The sequence below is a fragment of the Ixodes scapularis genome, unplaced genomic scaffold, assembly GCF_016920785.2.
Source record: "Ixodes scapularis isolate PalLabHiFi unplaced genomic scaffold, ASM1692078v2 PGA_scaffold7__128_contigs__length_106722199, whole genome shotgun sequence".
Lineage (NCBI taxonomy): Eukaryota > Metazoa > Arthropoda > Arachnida > Ixodida > Ixodidae > Ixodes > Ixodes scapularis.
In genome coordinates, this window is record NW_024609882.1 from 20,972,804 (window position 1) to 20,992,722 (window position 19,919).

A 19,919-nucleotide genomic window follows, 5' to 3' on the forward strand; every position below is an offset into this window, starting at 1 on the left:
ATAAAAACAACCAAAACAAGTGCATACTTACGAGGAGAATCATTTACATAAATGAATGAATCGTAGATGGTAAAGCTTAGTTCAGATAATCAAATAGTACTGTTACTTCAATAACATTATGCTGAAGGAACTGTGCAGAGAACTGGTTGAAGACTACATGCTGCGCAGAAATATCTGGTTTCAAAATATTTAATGGGAAGTTCTGGTTTCATTTTATGCTCTACATTTGCTTCAGCAGGTGCCTAGCAGCTTGAGTGCAGTGTCACAAAAGGTATTGAACTTGAAGTATTAAGGAATGGTAGAAAGTAAAGCACACTGGGGCATGGCAGAACAAAAATGCACCTACCGTATTTCCCAGTGCGAGTCGTTTTGTTTTTAAAGAATTTCCATCGGTGCATTTTATACAATGATGCAACTTATACACAATATTTTCTATACGAGTCTTAACTATGAAAATTTGCCACGGGTTATATTTCTCAATTTATTCTTTGACAAGATTATAGAAACTTGCTCTCGCTTGCACATATATTGCAACCATAACACACATGCTGGCTTTTTAATTAATCTTTGCCGTGCCGATCATACAAATATATAGGTGCGACTGGTATAAAAGTGTGGCCTATATATAGGGTTCCGTGTTTTCGGAGTATATTTTTCGTCAAATTCGGAGGGTGTTTTTCGGAGTTTATTTTTTGCCGAAGTTTCGGAGTTTATATATTTTTGATTCCCAATTCTTCAAAATTCGGAGTTTAATTTCGCTGTGTCTCCTATTAAAAATAAATAATAACCGAATGTAAGCGTATGCCAGATAAAAAATAAAACGCGCTTGTATCAATTGAAGTATCTTCAGTTGAATTTGGCGTTGGTGCCATTGCCATTGGCAATACAATTTATCCACGACAAAAGTCACACACAAGTGGCGCTTCGATAAATGCCGATACCTTAAAATCAATAAACTCCCGGAGGTAGTCGCTAGGAAGCTCGCAGTCATCCCATCCTATTCCATCAATCTAGCCGGCGGCCGCGGAAGGTGGAGTGGTTAAGAAGGTAATAGAGAGTTTGAACTGCCCCTCTTCCCAATTTTATACAATCCCTATGGTCCATAGCTTTCACTGTTGCCAATACATACCCTTTCCTTTCTCTAAATCACAAATCGCATGGCCCAAACTGGAAGTCAGAAGAGTGGCTTTTGTCGTGCCCCGAATGTACAACGGACGACCTGTTGCCCTGAATCAACCTTGAAGAGACAAGCGGCAAGACCCCTTTTGACAACAGTCCAAGATTTGAAAGATAATTATGGTGGAATTTTCCCAGGACCATTGGCTCTGAGCAAATCAAACCGTAAAAAAAAAAAAAAAAAAAAGTCTTATCTTTTTTTTTTTTTTTGCCCGGGGGGCGGGGGAGTGACATTGACACATAAATATTCGGAGTTTATCGGATAAATCCGAATTGACCAAAATTTTACCGGCGAGTGTTTTTCGGATTTTTTCGGATTTATCCGAAAACACGGAACCCTACCTATATACCAGCGCTTTAAAACAGCCGTTTTAAAGTGTGGCGCGACTAAAGGCCTGTTCACATACTTGCAACTCCTTAGAACCGAGGGCCTTGAAACCTCTTAAAACTTCTTAGAACAGAACATGCTGGCACCGTCCATGCAGCTACTCTGGAACTGCTTTTCACTAGAGAGAAGGTTTTGCGGGATTTCCGATGTCAAATGTGCGCCATACCTAAAAGAAGTGGTCGTTTATGACGTCGACAAAAGTTTTTCGAGCCAAGAAAAAAAGGGCGTGCACGAGAAAAATAGAAAATGTGCGGGACTGCCAAGTTGTCACTGCTACCCAATAGATGGTGCCAGTGTGTCCTCTCGTCGTAAGAGATATTAAGAGGTTCCAAGGCACTCGGACTTAAGAAGTCGCAAGTGTGTGGACGGGTGTTTATGCACAGGTGTGATTTATATATTGGAAAATATGGTATATGCTCGTTGCAATGGGGACTGAGGGGTTCTCTATAAAGGCCCGTTCACACTGGCGATGCGGTCTAGTTGCGCAATAACTTTCACCGCAAAAGCGACCATCGCGGGAAAAAAGCGACGCGATTTGAGCAGTCGCTTGCAAACCAGACTTTGCAAAGTAATCCAGTTGCAGAGCAGCTGAGCCAATCAACGGTTTTCGAAGTGTGAGCTTTTGAGAAGCGACTCGCCAACGAAGGCGTTGGACTCGCTCATTGCGCACGCCAGTGTGGCCATCTAATTTTTTTGCGATGCGATCTAGTCGCATCGCGCGATTGCTTACATCGCCGGTGTGAGTGCGCCTTTCATGATGGTTCACTCTGTAGTCCTCACAGTATGTGTCAAATGGCGGCGAGTATTGGTAGATCATAAAGTTCCGTGTTTTCGGAGTTTCTTTTTTTTTCGACTTTAGGGTAATTTTTTTTTGTTTAATTTTCCCCGCAGATTCGGTGTTTTTGTCTAAATTGGTTAAGTCATAACCAATTTACACAAAAAGCGCCAAAAAAAGAAACTCCCAAATTCGAGAAAAAAATAAACTCCGAAAACATGAAACCCTAATCATAGATGATTCATGAATAAGTGATCAGTTAACAAGTGGTCTCGAATAAAAAAAGTAAAACGACACTGTACAAACACGTCAAGCTACACTACCTTTTACTATACGACTGATGTACTTCATGAGTGACGCTCCTTCTTATGTATATTTAAATAAGCTTTTTGCACAAACTTTTCTCCACACAGCTTGCAATGAAACGGCGGATCTCCACCGTGAAGTCCCTCGTGACACTTCAACTGGAACCGCCGCTGAAAGGCAGCCCCGCAAGTTCCGCACCTGTACGGTTTGTCGCCTGTGTGGACCCTTCTGTGACGCATCAAGTCGCTGCTACCCGCAAAAGCCATATGGCAAGTCTGGCACCTGAACGGCCTTTCCCCCGTGTGGATTCTCACGTGAGCCTGGAGGGTGCTTTTGTGTGAAAACGCCTTCGGGCAAGTCTCGCACCTGAATGGCTTTTCACCCGTGTGAATTCTCTCGTGAACCTTCAGGTTAAACTTCAGTGCAAACACTCTGTGGCAGACACGGCAGCTGAAGGGCTTCTCGCCTGTGTGCGTCATCTCGTGCTTCTTGATGCCCGTTGTCTCGGCGCAGGAGAAAGGGCAGAACCGGCACTCATACTTCTTTTCTCGGTGTGGGGGCACTATCTTCTGCCACGCAGGGAACAAGTCATTCTCAGAAGAGTGTTTGCCCTTGGCGTCTTCACAGCCAGGAACCTTTTCTTCGGCTTTAATGACTCTCGGGACAGGCCCTGCAAGAAAAACAAGTCCAACTTTATTCTTCGGGCTCTTCTTCTACCAAGAGAAGCAGCTCGAAGGCTAAAGTGTACCTGAGCACCAACACAGGCGCGGTGGGAGAAGGTCATTAACTTAAACGAACGCCGCACTCCCAAGAAACAGTTTTGTAGTGCCTGGAGAGAACACATCTGTCACAAAATAAACTTCTTTGAAAAAGGAACAAAATATTTAGAGCAATATTTACGTCATTAGGCTCACTTTGAGTTAGGAGCAATTCCCAAACATGCTTTTGTTTCAGGGTCAACGTCTAGAAAGCAAACCACGTTTCGGTGTTGTTCCAAATTCCAATTCTGTCTCACAACATAAATACTGCATTAATATTTTTTGAGGAAAAGTACATTTTCTGATGTACCGTAAAATACCGGGCAAGTGCTCACCCAAACTTTGGAGATAATCACAAGAAAATGGGAGATGGGCGCTTGTCCGGTCATAAATTTTACATATAAATGTACTGTGCGCATTTTCTCAGATCTTACAAATTTGGGAATGGGCGGTTAATGTGGAATGGGCGGATGCACGGTATTCTACCGTACATACCTAAACCAAGCCCTTAAAAAATGTTTTTGTGCGAGTTCAGCTTCTCTTTAAAGACAGATTTCATACATAGAATGCTTTAAGAGTGCAGCGCCTTCTCCATACTAAAACTAAATACAACTCGGGCATTCAGCGCCTAAAGACTTCAAAGCATTCAGCTAACTTTTCTATTTCGTGCCTGATGAACACTTGAAATTTTCAGTTTCTACTTCTATTCTCCCGTCACCCAAATAGTGAGCTGGCATTGAAATAGTGGTTGCAGCCTTGTAACAACATCTTATACACTAGTAAAAACTTGTAGGTGTTCCCTGCATCGAGAGCTACAGGCCACTCGGCTAAAGGAAAAGGTAACGATTTTAACACAGCAGTTTCAAACTGGTTTCATTCACATGAGCACTGGATCTAGTGTGGTAGTTTGGTTTGGAGCAGTTATCTGTAATTTTCCATGCTTGGGCCACACTTAATCCTAATGCTGTCACATTGGTGGTGATGGTTGCAAAGAACTGGTCATGCCAAAAGTTGGGCGGTGGTGGGGAAGCCCTCCCTAACCTATGCATTCCTTAGATTTTCTTCGAGAAAATGGTAAGATTTTTACAACAAGGCTTAGAAGAGGCTGAATAGACAAACATGGTAGATCTCAATACAATGGTATGGCACACAATATCCAGATTTAAGGCCGATTTCCGCGAACCAAGCCACTGGTGGTGTTTGAGAATATCTAACAGTGCAAGAAACTCTCCAGTGATAGTCAGGTCCCACATACTATTACGGAACATTTAAACCAAAACGTGGTAAAGCCGGGAAAGCATGAACAGAAGAAATGATATCATCACTGAATATATGCCATAATATACCAAGAGCGGCCCCACCCCCGAAAGATAGCGCACCCTCTATTTTTGGCATGATTTGCTATTTTTCCTGAAACACAGAAAGATAGTCCACTTCTAGTAATTACAGGGCTCTGGCCAATGCTGACCCCGGCAACAACGCTCTTACTTAACAACGGCGGGAGGTGGGCTATCTCTGTGGATATTACAGTAGAACAATTTTGTACACCAGCAACACATAATGAAAAAAAAACATGACTGGAGGCAATGCAAAACAAGTCAGCATATTTCCTGTAAGAAGGACTAGGACAGGTATGTAGCCAGGGGGGAGGCCCATGGGGCCCAGGCCCCCCCCGAAATCTTCCCCCCCACGAAACAAAATCCTGGCTGGATTTTGTTTCGGGGGGGGGGGGGGGGGGCGCCTATGACAAGACAAAACGCCTGCATGACAAAACGCCTGGACTGGGGCGACATGGATGTAATAGGATATAAACTGACAGGCCACTATCTGATATTGCTAAAAAAAAAGATGCAGACCTCTAGGAAAAGTTCTTAAAAAACATGCGAAAAAAAAGTTTAAACAGCCTATATGGAATAAAAATGTCATAAATAAAATTGACAAAAAAAAAAGATTGAGCTAGATTTACGGCGCGAAACAAATTTGTAGTTGGTGTCCACAAGAGCTCACGAAAAAGTGGCTATAGCAGTCACGTGACTGACCACTAGTCACTCGGTAGACCTGTGCGCCTCTGCTGCCGCAAGTTACGACGAAGCCGTTCAGCGCTGTCGCTGAAGTCCCAAGAACCCTCCGTCACTATGGTGACTGGAGCGCGTCTTCAATGACTGATGTGTTTAGCGTCCTATGCTGCCCATACTTCAAAAGTGGTTCCGAAGTGGCAACAAATGATGTCACAGAAGCCGAAGTGTCACGCCGTTGCCTGTCGCGATCCTGGCGGTTGGTCGTACGAATTCTAACGAGAAGCTGCGAGTAGCGCAACCGAACGCGAGTGTCGCTTCAGTCATGGCGCCCCAAATTCTGGCTGCCGAAGCATCTGTGGATTGCCACAGTGGAAACCGACCTGCAGGAAAACAGGCGTCCGACACATCCACCACAGCTGTTGGGACACCGCCAAGGTCGCCACTGGCGACAGCATGACATTTTTATGACGTCATCAGGTGGAAATTGAGGGACCACTTTTTTGCACGCAATAAATACGCCAGTCAGAGACCCGTTCCCGGCACCATACCATCACCGCCGCCGCCGCCACACGCTGAGCGTGGCGCGCTGCCGGCTGATTACGTTTTTTTTCTTCTTTGTACTCCAGGAAAGTAATTTAAAATATTGTTTCAAATAAAACAAAAAACCTTCGCAAGTCCTATCCTGATAAAAAAATTTTAAAAATATGAAAATTTCTGCAAAAATTATTATCATCATTGCTTAGTGACGTTTCTTCACGCCGCCGCCAGAAGAGAACACTCTGGCACGCCGCTGCAACCAATTTCTGACCGGCGTACAGGTCTATCACGTGGTGCTTGCACTCTTTCGGGAGCTTCATATAGGCGCTAGAAGTTACCTTTTAATCTTTGCATTTTTTTGCACGTAAAAAGAAAATTAATAAGTAACTTTTAGAGCCCACTGGAAGCTTCCAAAGGAGTGCAAGCACCATGTGACTATAGTGGCCACTTACGTGACTCTAGTAGTCACTTTTCCGTATGCTCCCGTAGGCGCCTCCTACAAATTTGTTTTGCGCTGTAAATATAGTTTTAAAAGAAATGCTTTTTCGTTGTAAATTCATTTTGTAACATCCATTTTTCATCCAACCTGATTAAAAAAATTAATTTTCTTTTGCATGTTTTTTAAAGGTATGTACTTTAGAAAAAGTCATTTAGGGGAAGTCCTTTAGAGGGAGGGCTACTTAACCACATTGGTTTTGTTTACAGAGATGTGACGTCAGTGTATTGGATTAGACGGGTCAGCTATTTGGGGTTAGAAAAGCGGATGATAAATTAGACACAACTGGCCAAAACACGGCAACATCCGATCTGATCCAAAGACGTCGCATATATATGAATACACAATCCATGCAAAGAATCGAAGCTGCCGGGAGTTAGCCTGACCGGTGGGTGCTTCGTTCTACGAAGTAGCAATGTGCAGATTCGCTGCTTTCGCTCCGAGACAATGCGAAAGATTGAGCTGCAAATAAAAATTGGGAGCTTATTAATGAACATGTCACTGTGTTCAGAATGTCTACGGGTTACAACAGCAGCAAAAAAAAAAAAGCAACTTGCAACATGGTACTTTTATACACAAAAGTACAGAGCAAGAGATATTCCCACCTCATCAGCCAAATCAATGTAAACTTGCAGTACTTGTGCCCAATGAAAACATCTGGAAACTGTGCCAGGTCACCAATGATTTGTTTCCGGGTGCAAGCTGCCCTGTTAGAGATATTTTACTAGTGCTGTCTTCAGGGGCATTACTGTGCACAACTACTGGCGTATTGTTACAAAAGGTTGTTAAACAAACATGCACCAAAGACATAGGCTATATTGATGCTGTATTATTAGGTTGCAGCAATGTAGGAACTTGAACTAGATAATACTTGGTATTCCAATAAAAAAAAAAAAAAAACAGGTACAGAGTAAAAGAACCGAACAAATGCCGGGTTGTATCTGTTTGGCACTTTCACTCTTCTCCTCGTGTTTATTTATTCAGTGGCCTTTAGGTCCAAAGGAATTACAGAGGAGTGTGGTGTGCTAGTTAAGAATAAAAATAAAAAACAAAGACATGGCAACATCAACAAAAAATTGTGTAGGACACTGTACCAAAAACAACTTGGTCATGGCAGCTCTAAAACTCGAGTTAGCAAGGATTTCCTTGTAGACCGACATGCTGCTTTCAAACGAGTTCACGTTTGTCCACACCAGGTGTGAGCACTGCATGTTCATAGAAACCAAACCCGCGTGAAGTGAAAGCAGAGTCTGGCGCACGGTGCGAGCTGTTTTGTGAACAGGAGCAGAAAGGAACTGCCTCGAATCTAGAAATGCCAAGTTGAATGACAAAGCATTTGGGCCAACATGTCGGGAAAAAGCACACCCGCAGCACTCCCTGAACATCAGGCGACATATTCAAACTGCAGGAAATCGTGCAATCATTGAACGTAGACACGAAGTTGCAGTTAAGACGAGTTTGGCTGATTGATTCAGTCGCTGTCCAGAAGCTAGAGATGATCAAACCACAGTTAATCAAACCTCATCCAGACAAGGCAACAAACGCTCACCCAGTGAACTCAATGAGGCATCATCAGCGCAAGCCTGCAAGTGTGTGTACATTGTCAAAACAGAGGCAATAACACTGCGTTCTTGCTTTCCCAGGGAGTCACCGTTTCGTGTACAAAATCAAATGCAACGGTTGCTGAGCCTTCACCAAAAGAGAGAATAATAATATTGTAAAAATGCATGTTTTTCGATTTCAGTCACTTGACGTCAGCTTTGCATGAAAGTGTGCGTCCCATATTCGCAACGTCTCGTTTTTAACCTTTAAAATGCTGGTTTCTGGTGTTGGGACACACACGGAAGTTTAGGAAGATGGGGAATGTCGGATGTGCAACGTCGAGCATTATAGTTCTGTGTTTAGTTTTATGCAGATACATGAAAATCATGAAACAACGCTAATTGAAAAACCAATATTATATTGTTTTTGCACACACCACTTCTGAGCCGAAAACAGGATTGCTATAATTGTGAGGAGCTCTTTAAAGTAATTGTCAGCCAATGTTTCAACTACCTCGTTGCATCACTGGAAAGGTCAAATGAAAACCACTTTAGTCAGAATCTACCGCATCATTTGTCACTCGCGCAGTGGATTGCATAAATTACTGGTCAATCTTCTATTCTTGAGGCAGAAAATAATGATCGAAGAGAACCACACTCGCTCACAAACGCGCAGTTACCGTGTTGCCTACTTCTCACCGCGCCGCTGGCACTGGTTGTACTACACTGCACGATGGTAACCACACGATTGGACGGCATCCATTTGCAATCCACGGCCTCATCATGCTCTTGCACATGCGCAGACATTTGCCGAATTTTTGCCGAATCTTTGCCAAACTTTCCTTCAAAAGTTCAGTCTTTGCCAAACCTTGCAAAATCTGAAGTTTGGCAGATTCAGTCCATCACAAGTGTTGAACGTAAAGTATCCAGGAATGGTAGAAAATAAAGTACTCTGGGGCATGGCAGAACTAAAATGCACCTACCGTATTTCCTAGTACGAGTCATTTTGTTTTTAAAGAATTTCTATCGGTACATTTTATACAATGATGGAACTTATATACAATATTTTTTATATGAGTCTTAACTATGAAAATTTTCCACAGGGGTTATATTTCTCGTTCAATTCGTTGACGAGAATATTGAAACTTGCTCTTGCTTGCAGATATATTGCAATCATAATACACACATGGAGGCTTTTCAATCAATCTTTGCTGTGTCAATCACGCAAATATATCGGTGAGACTCGTATAAATGTGTGGCGTTTTATTGAAAACTGCAGTTTACAGGGAGGTGCCACATATGCAAAGGTGTAACTTAAATACAGGAAAATATGGTATATACAAATTCCAGTGGGCACTGAGGTTTTCTTTATCAGTAATAGTTCTCTTTGCTGTCCCGAATCTCGAGTAATAGATGGCAGTCAGTGTTGGTAGATCATAGATGACTCGGAATGGGCGATCAGCTGACAAGTCCACTCAAGATGGTCTTGAATAAAAGGGTAAAACGACACTGTACAAATATGTTGAGCGACACCGCACTTCACTACACTGCAGACGTCTTTCACGGATGATGCTCCTTCTGATGTGCATTTAAATGTGATTTTTGCACAAACAATGCCCCACACTGCTTGCAATGAAATGGCCGATCTCCACCGTGAAGTCCCTCGTGACACCTCAACTCGAACCGCCGCTGAAACGCAGCCCCGCAAGTTCCGCACCTGTACGGTTTGTCGCCCGTGTGAACTCTGCTGTGACGCACCAAGTCACCGCTACTTGTAAAAGCCTTCTCGCAAGTCTGGCACCTGAACGGCTTTTCACCCGTGTGAATTCTCTCGTGAACGTGCAGGTTACCCTTCAATGCAAACACTCTGTAGCAAAAGCGGCAGCTGAAGGGCTTCTCGCCTGTGTGCGTCCTTTCATGCCCTTTGACGCCCGACGGGCAAGAGCTGGAGAAGGGGCAGAACCGGCACTGATACTTCTTCTTTTGGTGATGGCGTGCCATCTGCTGCCGCATGGGGAACGAGTCATTGCCAGAAGAGTGTTCGCCCTCGGCGTTTTTACAGTCAAAGGCCCCTTCTTCGACTTTAACGGCTTCCGTGACAGGCCCTGCAAGTAAAAACAAGCCAAATTTTATTCAACGGCCTCTTCTTTTACCAAGAGAAGCAGCTTAAAGCCCAAAGTGTACCTGAGCATGAACACTGGCATGGTGGGAGGTGGTCATTAACTTATACAAATGCTGCACTCCCAAGAAACATTGTTTTTTAATGCCTGGATAGGACACATGTCACAAAACGAACTTTTTCGAAAAAGAAAAAAATATTTAGCACTATATTTACGTTATGAGACTCATTATGAGTTAGGAGCAATTCGTAAACCTCCTTTAGTTTCAGTGTCAATGTGTCGAAAGCCAACCACATTTCAGAATTGTTCCGTACTTGTAATGTGTATCGCAACATAAATACTGGATTAATATTTTTTTTTTTAAAAAAAGTACATTCTTTTTTGTACATTGCCAATAAAGGCACTTAAAAAATGTTTCGTGTAAGTTCAGCATCTCTTTGAGGACAGCAGATTCCATATGTAGAATACTTTAAGTCTGTAATGCCTTCTCCATACTAAAACTAAATAAAACTTGCACATTCACTGCCTACAGACTTCAGAGTATTTAAAGGGGCACTGACACCCCAAGGGTCGCATTTTTTTTTTTTTTATTGTTTTAAACGATGCAAGTTGTTGTCATAGACTCGCAAAAAAATACCGCAACACAAAAACACATTTTCTCAAGCGCGCGTGCGCTTTTTTATTTTTGGCGCCTTTCTCTCCCGCTCCGTGCCTCTTTTGATTTGCGACGTCAAATATCATAAAATTTAGAAGCTTTGTAGGAGACATTTCAGTAACATTTAATAACAGCATTCATAAAACATGTTTTTTAACACAATTGCAAACGCAGTACGGCCCTCCTTTTTTGGAATACCGAAAATCGAAGTCCGGTGTTTAGTTGCGTCCTGAATTTTTATCCTCCTTCGGTAAACATGGCGGCACTCGACGCGTGTAGCAGAGAATGATCGGTGAGTCAGGGAAACGGACGAAGTGGTCTTTTTTAGGTGTCCGACCACCACACAGACTTCAAGAAGGAAATCGTCAAACGGTCAAAACACCTGGGTTTGGTGTCTGTGTATCGTAGTTTTGGTTGTGACTCTACCAAAGCAACCTTTCAAGCGGAAACCGGTGAGACCCGGCCCCTCACGTCGCTTACAAAAGTCCACTGCAGATTCTCGTCGACCTCGCACCATTTAAAAGAATTTGATATCACCGAAAGGGCCCTAAAAGAACTTCAAACTCAAAAGTCGAGCGTCGTCTGATCGCAGCGATAGTCGGCACGACACGCACAGAAGAAACTGGTTGTTCACGCAACGCCAGCGAACAGGACACTTTCGGGTCGCGGCGGCAACGGGGATTCGAAGCGGAGGCGTGAAAGAAAGTCGACTCGCAGGATGAATCAATATTTGACGTCACTGTACTGGCACGGATCGCGCGGGAATTTCAAATTCAACATTTGGAAATTGTTTTTACACTTCACAAATACTGAATTCCCAAGTTTCGAATTTTCAGGGTAATGTCCAGGCATTGTTTTCAATAGTTTCACATAATAAAAAAAAAAAAAAGGATTTTGACGTGTCAGCGCCTCTTTAACTAATTTTTCTATTTCATGCCTGATGAATACTCGAAATCTCCAGTTTCTATTCCCACTCTCCCATCACCTAACTGGTGAGCTGGCATTGAAATAGTGCTTGCAGCCTCGTAGCAACATGTTATACACTACTAAAATCATGTAGGTAAATACTGTGTAGAGAGCGACAGGTCACTCGGCTAAAAGGAAACAAAACGATTTGAACACAGCACTTTCAAACTGGCTTCATTCGCATGAACACTGCTCAAAGGAACTGATTCTAGCGTAATAGTTTGGTTTGAGGGAGAGAACAGTTGTGTGTAATTTTCCATGCTTGGGCCACACTCAATCCTAATGCTGCCACATTGGTGGAAAAACGGATGGTCGCAAAGAACTGGTCATACCAAAAGTTGGCCGGTGGAGGTGAGGTCTTCCCCAACCTATGCATTCGCTAGGCATGCATTCTCTAAATTTTCTTTGAGAAAATAGCCACAGAGTTTTTTTCAAGGTTTAAAAGAGGCTGAAGAGAGAAGCATGGTAAATCTCAATGCAATGGTACGGCAAACAACACTGTCCACAACCAAGACACTGGTGGTGTCCAAGAATATGTAACAGTGCAAAAAAAACTCTCCAGTGGTAGTCAGGTCGCACCTATTACAGAACATTTAAACCCAAAAGTGATAAAACTGGAAAAGCATGAACAGAACAAATGGCATCATCACTGAATATATAAAACAATTTTGTACACTAGCAACACAAAATTTAAAAAAAATATGATTGGAGCTAATGCAAAACAACTTCCCATATTTCCTGTTAGAAGGACTGATGTACGGTGCTAATCACACTTGTCTATAACGCACGAGCGTGCGGCTTTCTCTGGGGAGCGCTAGACTGGTGGCATTCGTGGAAACTAAGCTAGTCACGTGGCGCAACATGGAACGGCCAGCTCAAAGGGGTGTCCTGCCCCCTCTATCAGCTGGCGGCGAACGTGGAAGGCTGCTCGCACGCTTTTTACAAACATCATTGCTCGAACAATAAACACACTAAAGCATGAGGGCGTATCAACAATGTCATCAAAAAACAAAAGTATATCATAAAGCACTTTACTTTTATCGCTTATCAAGCTGGTATAAGGCTTGCTACTATGCAAAAAACAAAAGTATATCAATTGACTGAATTCAGCAGGATTGCGCATAGTACCAAGCAGAGGTCGGCATTTTAGGTCGCCCTCACTCACCCTCACCCTCACAGCCACACTCACCTAAGCCCCTCACTCACCCTCACCCTCACAGCTACACTCACCTTCAGCCCCTGACTCACCCTCACCCTCACAGTCGCACTCAGCTTCAGCCCTTCACTCACCCTCACTGAACCTCACGGCCCTCACGCACTCACCGCCCTCATGGCCCTCACGCCCCTCACGGCTCTCACGCCCCTCACCGCCCTCACGGCCCTCACGCCCCTCAGTCACTCATGGCCCTCACGCCACTCACCGCCCTCACGCCACTCACCGCCCTCACGGCCCTCACGCACTCACCGTCCTCACGGCCCTCACGGCCCTCACGCACTCATAGCCCTCACGCCACTCACCGCCCTCACGGCCCTCACGCAACTCACCGCCCTCACGCAACTCACCTCCCTCACGCCACTCACCGCCCTCGCGCCACTCACCGCCCTCACGCACTCATGGCCCTCACGCCACTTAGGCCAGCTTCAGATGGGGCAATTTCGCCCAGAAACTTTACGTCGCAACACCAGCAACACGCGCCGCCCGCGATCGCACGCACCAACAAATTGCTGCAATTTGCCATCGTCATCATACAATTTTATTTTTCTTGCACTATTTAGACACAATTACGCGTTATAAACGTGTTTTTATGCATTTAAATCTCGTTAAGAATTCTAATGCACCTTTCTGAAACAGTTTATTTCCAAAAAACGATCCATTTCAAACGAGAACCAAGTCTTTCGGTGTCATCATCACCGGCACGAGGTATCACGTGAAAATTTTGCGTCCCTGATTAGATGCAGCCGCTTCAAACGTATTCGAATTGCTCCGAGTTGCTTGCTTATTTCGAACCGGACCCGATCTCAGCAATTCGTGCCGATCTAGGGAAAGCTAGAGAACAACCCGCCATTAACACCAAAATTGCTGAGAAAGATTCTCGATCTGAAGGGGGCCTCACGCGCTCACCGCCCTCACGGCCCTCACACCACCTCATGCACTCACCACCCTCACGGCCCTCACGCCTCTCATGCCACTCACTGCCCTCACGCACTCATGGCCCTCACATCCCTCACGCACTCACCGCCCTCACACCACTCACGCACTCATGGCCCTCACGCCACTCACCGCCCTCACGCACTCATGGCCCTCATACCCCTTACCGCCCTCACCGCCCTCATGGCCCTCACGACCCTCACGGCCCTCACTGCCCTCACAGCCCTCACTCACCCTCACACTCATGAATTTTCCAGATTCAGAAACTCACTCACCCTCACCTCACCTGTGAAGATGAGGGTGAGTGAGGGTGAGTGAGGGCCCTCATGAGTGAGGTTTGCCGAGGTATGGTACCGAGAGAATCCTACAGAACAAAAGCGCTGATCGCCGACAATGACACCACGAGTGCCGCAAGACGTCCGAACAAGAATAGTGGGAATGAGCGAAGCGCGGTTGTCCCAGCTGATAAAGTGGGTAGGACACCCCTTGAGCAGGCCGTTCCATGTTGCGCCACGTGACTAGCTTAGTTTCCGCAAATGCCACCAGTCTAGCGCTTCCCGGAGAAAGCCGCACGCTCGCGCGCTATAGACAAGTGTGATTAGCGCTGTACACCTCAATATAATAAAAAATGACGGGGCACTATTAATTTCATTTAGGGTCATTTAGAGTCAGAGTTATTTAGGGGAACTCCTTTAGAGGGCTACTGCATCATGCTAGTTTTGTTTACATAGACGTGACATTAGTGGATTGGATCAGGTGGTCGGCTATTCGTGGTTGGCAAAACAGACGATAAAATGGACATAACTGGCCGAAACATGGCAACATCCAATCTAATCCAACGCAGAGCCGTATATGTAGAGAGTTTGGTCAATGGGAGGCGCGGGCAGAGCCAGGGCGTGCGGCAGACTCAGAAAGAGGGCTTGGTAGTGCCACTAAATAAGCTACGCTTCAGAGTAACGACACTTGGCCATATTGTGGCTTAAAATCATGGTTGCCAGTTATCTGAAACTTTATCTGAAATCACGGGAAATGCTTTTCCGCCCTCCACAAATGCTCAAACCGTTCGCGACAGGGCAAAGCAATATTACATTACCTTCCTAACACCAAATCTAATGCTGAGGAAGTCGCACTTTTGAATCATGACGATCGGCGGTTGCGTCTGTTCTGCATACGAGCCAAAATGGCGGCGCCCACAACAATGTCGGGGAACGGAGTGCCGATACTCTAAGCGCAGCTTATTTAGTGGCTCTAGGGCTTGGCATGCTCTCTTGACCAACCAGAAGCCGAAAAGAATCCCCTAGCGGTGGTAGCGAGAAACAGTTCTGAGCCGATCAATCATCGAAGGTCTCTGTTCGTATATGGTTTTAATAAGTTCGTAAGAGTGAAGTGTAGTAACTCTTTGTGGTTGAAAATAGGGTGAATGTGTTGTTTCATCATGATCATGCAGAAAGATGTAAGAAACGAATGCGCCGCTCAACTCTGTTTTGCGCGGACAGAGTGTGACCGCTCTGACGGCAGATTCCCGGTGCTCGGCGTTTGGCGTAAGGATTATGTCGATCTTTCCGCTAGTCGCACTCTTCCACCATCATTTTAGATGAGTGTGATTGAAACATCACGTGTACCATATTTTCAGCCATCGAGAGTTACTCCAATGCAGTTATCAGGTTTGTTTTTCGCAACCACCGCCAGGGTATTATTTCCGGCTTCTGGTTGGTCACATTCGAATTTCTGAAGACGCCCTGGAACACGCCCAGCCCGCTTTCAGCCAATGGCGCCGCTTCACTTGTCTCCTATACTTCCCAACGAATGGCCAAACTCTCTACATATACGGCTCTGATCCAACGGCGTTGCATCTATGTGAATAAACAATCTGTGCCAGTGATCTGTGCAAAGAATCAAGCTGCCGGAAGTTGGCGCGACTGGTGGGGGCTCCGTTTTACGAAGTAGCAATGTGCAGATTCGCTGCATTCGCTCCAAGACAATGCAAGAGAGATTGACCTGCAAATAAAAATTGGAAATTTATTAATTTGTCACTGTGTTCACAATGCCTACAGGTTACAACAGCGGCAAAGAAAAAAGCAACTTGGCACATGGTACTTCTATAAACAAAAGTACAATGCAAGAAAGTTATCTTTCTAATCAGTTAAACAAATGTGCCCGACAAAAACCCCTGGAATACATGCCAGGTCACGAATGGTTTGATTGCAGATGCAAGTTTCCCTGTTAGAGACATATTTTACAAATGCCCCCTTCTGGGGGCTTACTATGCACAACCACTGGCATATGTTTAAGGGAAACTCCGGTCAATTCCAAAAATTCTGGAATTACGGTGATTATTGAGTCAAAAATACAAAAAAACGGTTCACGTCATTCATTTTCGAAAAAGTTAAATAGTGTTTTTCCAAACCTCAATTAAACGAAAATCGTAAGGTGAACCGAAACCCTGTTCTTGGCAGGCAACATTGGTCCTCCTCATCAACTACCGGACATCACGTGGTACGGAGATGTCGGCTGTGTCATCAACGAAAGCGGCAGACAGCGTGACGGCGTTGTTGAACCGGCACGGTCAAACAGAGGCAATGTCACGGAGGCATGCTTTCCGTGTCTGCCCCACACTCTTTTTCTCTCTCACTCCCGTGCCTTGAGGAGTAAGAAACAAACAAAACAACTCTTCCAGTTGTTGACGTTTTGTGCACTGTTGGCTGTGTCCACACAGCGACATTGACTGCGCGGCTTTGCACGCCGCGCATCGCCCGCTTGATTGGGCAGATTGGTGACCGTGGAGCCCCTCCGACCTCATTGGCCTGTTTAAGTAACTTTCAGGTGGAATTGCATTGTAATATTTTATGTGTAGGCTTTTCAGATGATACAGCATAGGACTGCATTGTTTTCTCAACGTTGAAATTTGACCGGCGCTGCCCTTTAAGGGGACATGCGCGTGATTGTAATTTTTAGATTTTTAGGATGCTTAGGGCCCGTAGAATCAGTTATGACAAAAAACAGACTACTGCAGAATCCTCTTTAGTGCCCCTTTAACTCACCTGACCTTGCCTCCCTAACCTCCAACTGTTTCTCCTACATTGCACTCAGACATCAGGCTTGTTGGTTTTCAAGGACAAAAAAAGCCAGAAACACATCACTCGTTGAACTAGAAGAGAAATGCTTGGACAAGATCAAAAACCCTCTGGAAGAAATCTGCTTTTACAAGGAGGATGGGCTTATTTTGAAGCAGTATGTGTTTTCCAGTTTTGTATCTCTGACAATCTCTGGACTTACGGGCCCAGTCCCAGAACTTTTGGATCCTACATCAAAGATGGCAAAACACATTCTCCGACAGATGACCTGAATTAAACCAAGACGTCCAAAAAATCCCCCTTCTTTGTCGTATGCAATGACAACCCAGAGCTCAACATTTTTAAGGGCAACTTGCAGTCTGCATCACATCTCCATTATTACAAATAACAGAGTAAAAAACATGACCACAGAAACACACATTCTAATACTTTGTACAGCCAAACAAATACTCTGGTGTGGCTCGCAAGCAGTCTCTCTACAAACCTTGTCACGATTGGAACTTCTACTGAGTAAAATAAAGTCTGCATTGCAACAATGTTACTTCCAGTGCAAGAATACGCACCAACATTTGATTCATTCCGGAGACGGTGGTGGTTGTGCCCTACAAATTGTTAATGGACTTTCCAAGTTTCGTACGTGGGAGAAAACCAATTTATCGCACTAGACTACTGTGTTGGAGAATCAGAAAAGAAAGGCAGGGGCTCTTGTCTAAAAAAACTGGAATAAAGAGTAGTCTGCATCAAAACAACCAGGTACAAAGAAAAACTCCAGACAACAGGAAAAAAAATTAAGGCAGGGTCCGGGGCACATGTTATGTAATAACTGCTGACCAGGTCTCTTGTGTGGCTGAGGTCTCACTAGCTATATCTTTTTTTCTTTTCTAATTGGCTTTAAAAACAAAGTAGTTGATACACTCACCTTATTCATTTACTCTAAATTGGATTTCAGTCTGCAGTGCTGCTAACCCATGTGCAGACAGGGGTGATTTCATTTTTTAGTATTTGTTTCCTAACCGCCCCAACTCAAAATATGTCGGTGACACACACCGAGTCATTTAAGCCTCCAGAGACCATGAACGGATCACTTTGTGATATCCAACAGAAACACTGCAAGTGCCAACAATTCAAACTGCCCGAAACGTTGGATACAGTCGTTTACGCGGATGGGTCGCTTTGAAGCAACACTTCAAGGAAACGACGTCAGTACCTGCTCAAAGCGACAGAGGTCGGTAACACAAAATGAACTTTTAAGGATTCACTTACCAAACAAACGAAGGGCATCTAACGGGCCCGAGCAAAAGACAGAGGATTGACTTCGATCACCCGAGAATCTTTTTCCCCCGACGCCCTGTTGACATTAAGTATGAATCAACGAGGTCTGTGTTTCCTTCACACACCCACTGTCGACCCGGCGGTTGCTCGCAGTCAAATGAAAGCAGAGTCTGGCGCACGGTGCGAGCTGTTTTGTGCACAGGAGCAGAAAGGAACTGCCTCGAGTCTAGAAATGCTAAGTTGAATGACAAAGCATTCGGGCCCACATGTCGGGAAAAAGCACACACGCAGCATTCTCTGAACACATGAGGCGACATATTCAAACTTCAGGAAATCGTGCAATCATTGAACATAGACACGAAGTTGCAGTTAAGACGAGTTTGGCTGATTGATCCAGTCGCTGTCCAGAAGCTAGAGATGATCAAACCACAGTTAATCAAACCTCATCCAGACAAGGCAACAAACGCTCACCCAGTGAACTCAATGAGGCATCATCAGCGCAAGCCTGCAAGTGTGTGTACATTGTCAAAACAAAGGCAATAACACTGTGTTCTTCCTTTCTCTGGGAGTCACCGTTTCGTGCGCGAAATCAAATGCAACGGTTGCTGAGCCTTCACCAGAAGAGAGAATAATAATATTGTAAAAATTCATGTTTTTCGATTTGAGTTACTTGACGTCAGCTTTACATGGAAGAGTGCGTCCCATATTCGCAACGTCTCATTTTTAACCTTTAAAATGCTGGTTTCTGGTGTTGGGACACACACGGACGTTTAGGAAGATGGGGAATGTCGGATGTGCAACGTTGAGCATTATAGTTCTGTGTTTAGTTTTATGCAGATACATGAAAATCGTGAAACAACGCTAATTGAAAAAGCAATATTATATTGTTTCTGCACACACCACTTCTGAGCCGAAAACAAGATTGTTATAATTACGAGGAGCTCTTTAAAGTAATTGTCAGCCAATGTTTCAACTACCTCGTTGCACCACTGGAAAGGTCAAATGAAAACCACTTTAGTCGGAATGTACCGCATCATTTGTCACTCGCGCAGTGGATTGCATAAATTACTGGTCAATCTTCTATTCTTGAGGCTGAAAATAATTAAGAGAACCACACTCGCTCACAAACGTGCAGTTACCGTGTTGCCTACTTCTCACCGCGCCGCTGGCACTGGTTGTACTACACTGCACGACTACACTGCACACGACTGGACGGCATCCATTTGCAATCCACGGCCTCATCATGCTCTCGCACGTGCGCAGACATTTGCCGAATTTTTGCCGAATCTTTACCGAACTTTCCTTCAAAAGTTCGGTATTTACCAAACCTTGCAAAATCTGAAGTTTGGCAGATTCGGTCCATCACAAGTGTTGAACGTAAAGTATCCAGGAGTAGTAGAAAATAAAGTACTCTGGGGCATGGCAGAACTAAAATGCACCTACCGTATTTCCTAGTGCGAGTCATTTTGTTTTTAAAGAATTCCTATCGGTATATTTTATACAATGATGGAACTTGTATACAGTATTTTTTATATGAGTCTTAACTATGAAAATTTTCCACAGGGGTTATATTTCTCGTTCAATTCGTTGACGAGAATATTGAAACTTGCTATTGCTTGCAGATATATTGCAATCATAATACACACATGGAGGGTTTTCAATCAATCTTTGCTGGGTCGATCACGCAA

The 19,919-nt window shown here is 44.4% G+C and overlaps 1 protein-coding gene across 1 annotated transcript; it reads right to left on the bottom strand.

The window, feature by feature from the left end:
• Window positions 1-2,170: 2,170 nt before the first annotated feature.
• LOC115314449 (gastrula zinc finger protein XlCGF49.1-like) lies at window positions 2,171-4,656 on the bottom strand. The gene is made up of 2 exons (XM_042286501.1): window positions 4,587-4,656; window positions 2,171-3,315 (listed from the first exon to the last, which is right to left on the bottom strand). The coding sequence occupies exons 1-2, from the start codon at window positions 4,654-4,656 to the stop codon at window positions 2,687-2,689; spliced, it is 699 nt and encodes a 232-aa protein (XP_042142435.1). The 3' UTR covers window positions 2,171-2,686.
• Between the last annotated feature and the right edge of the window lie 15,263 nt (window positions 4,657-19,919).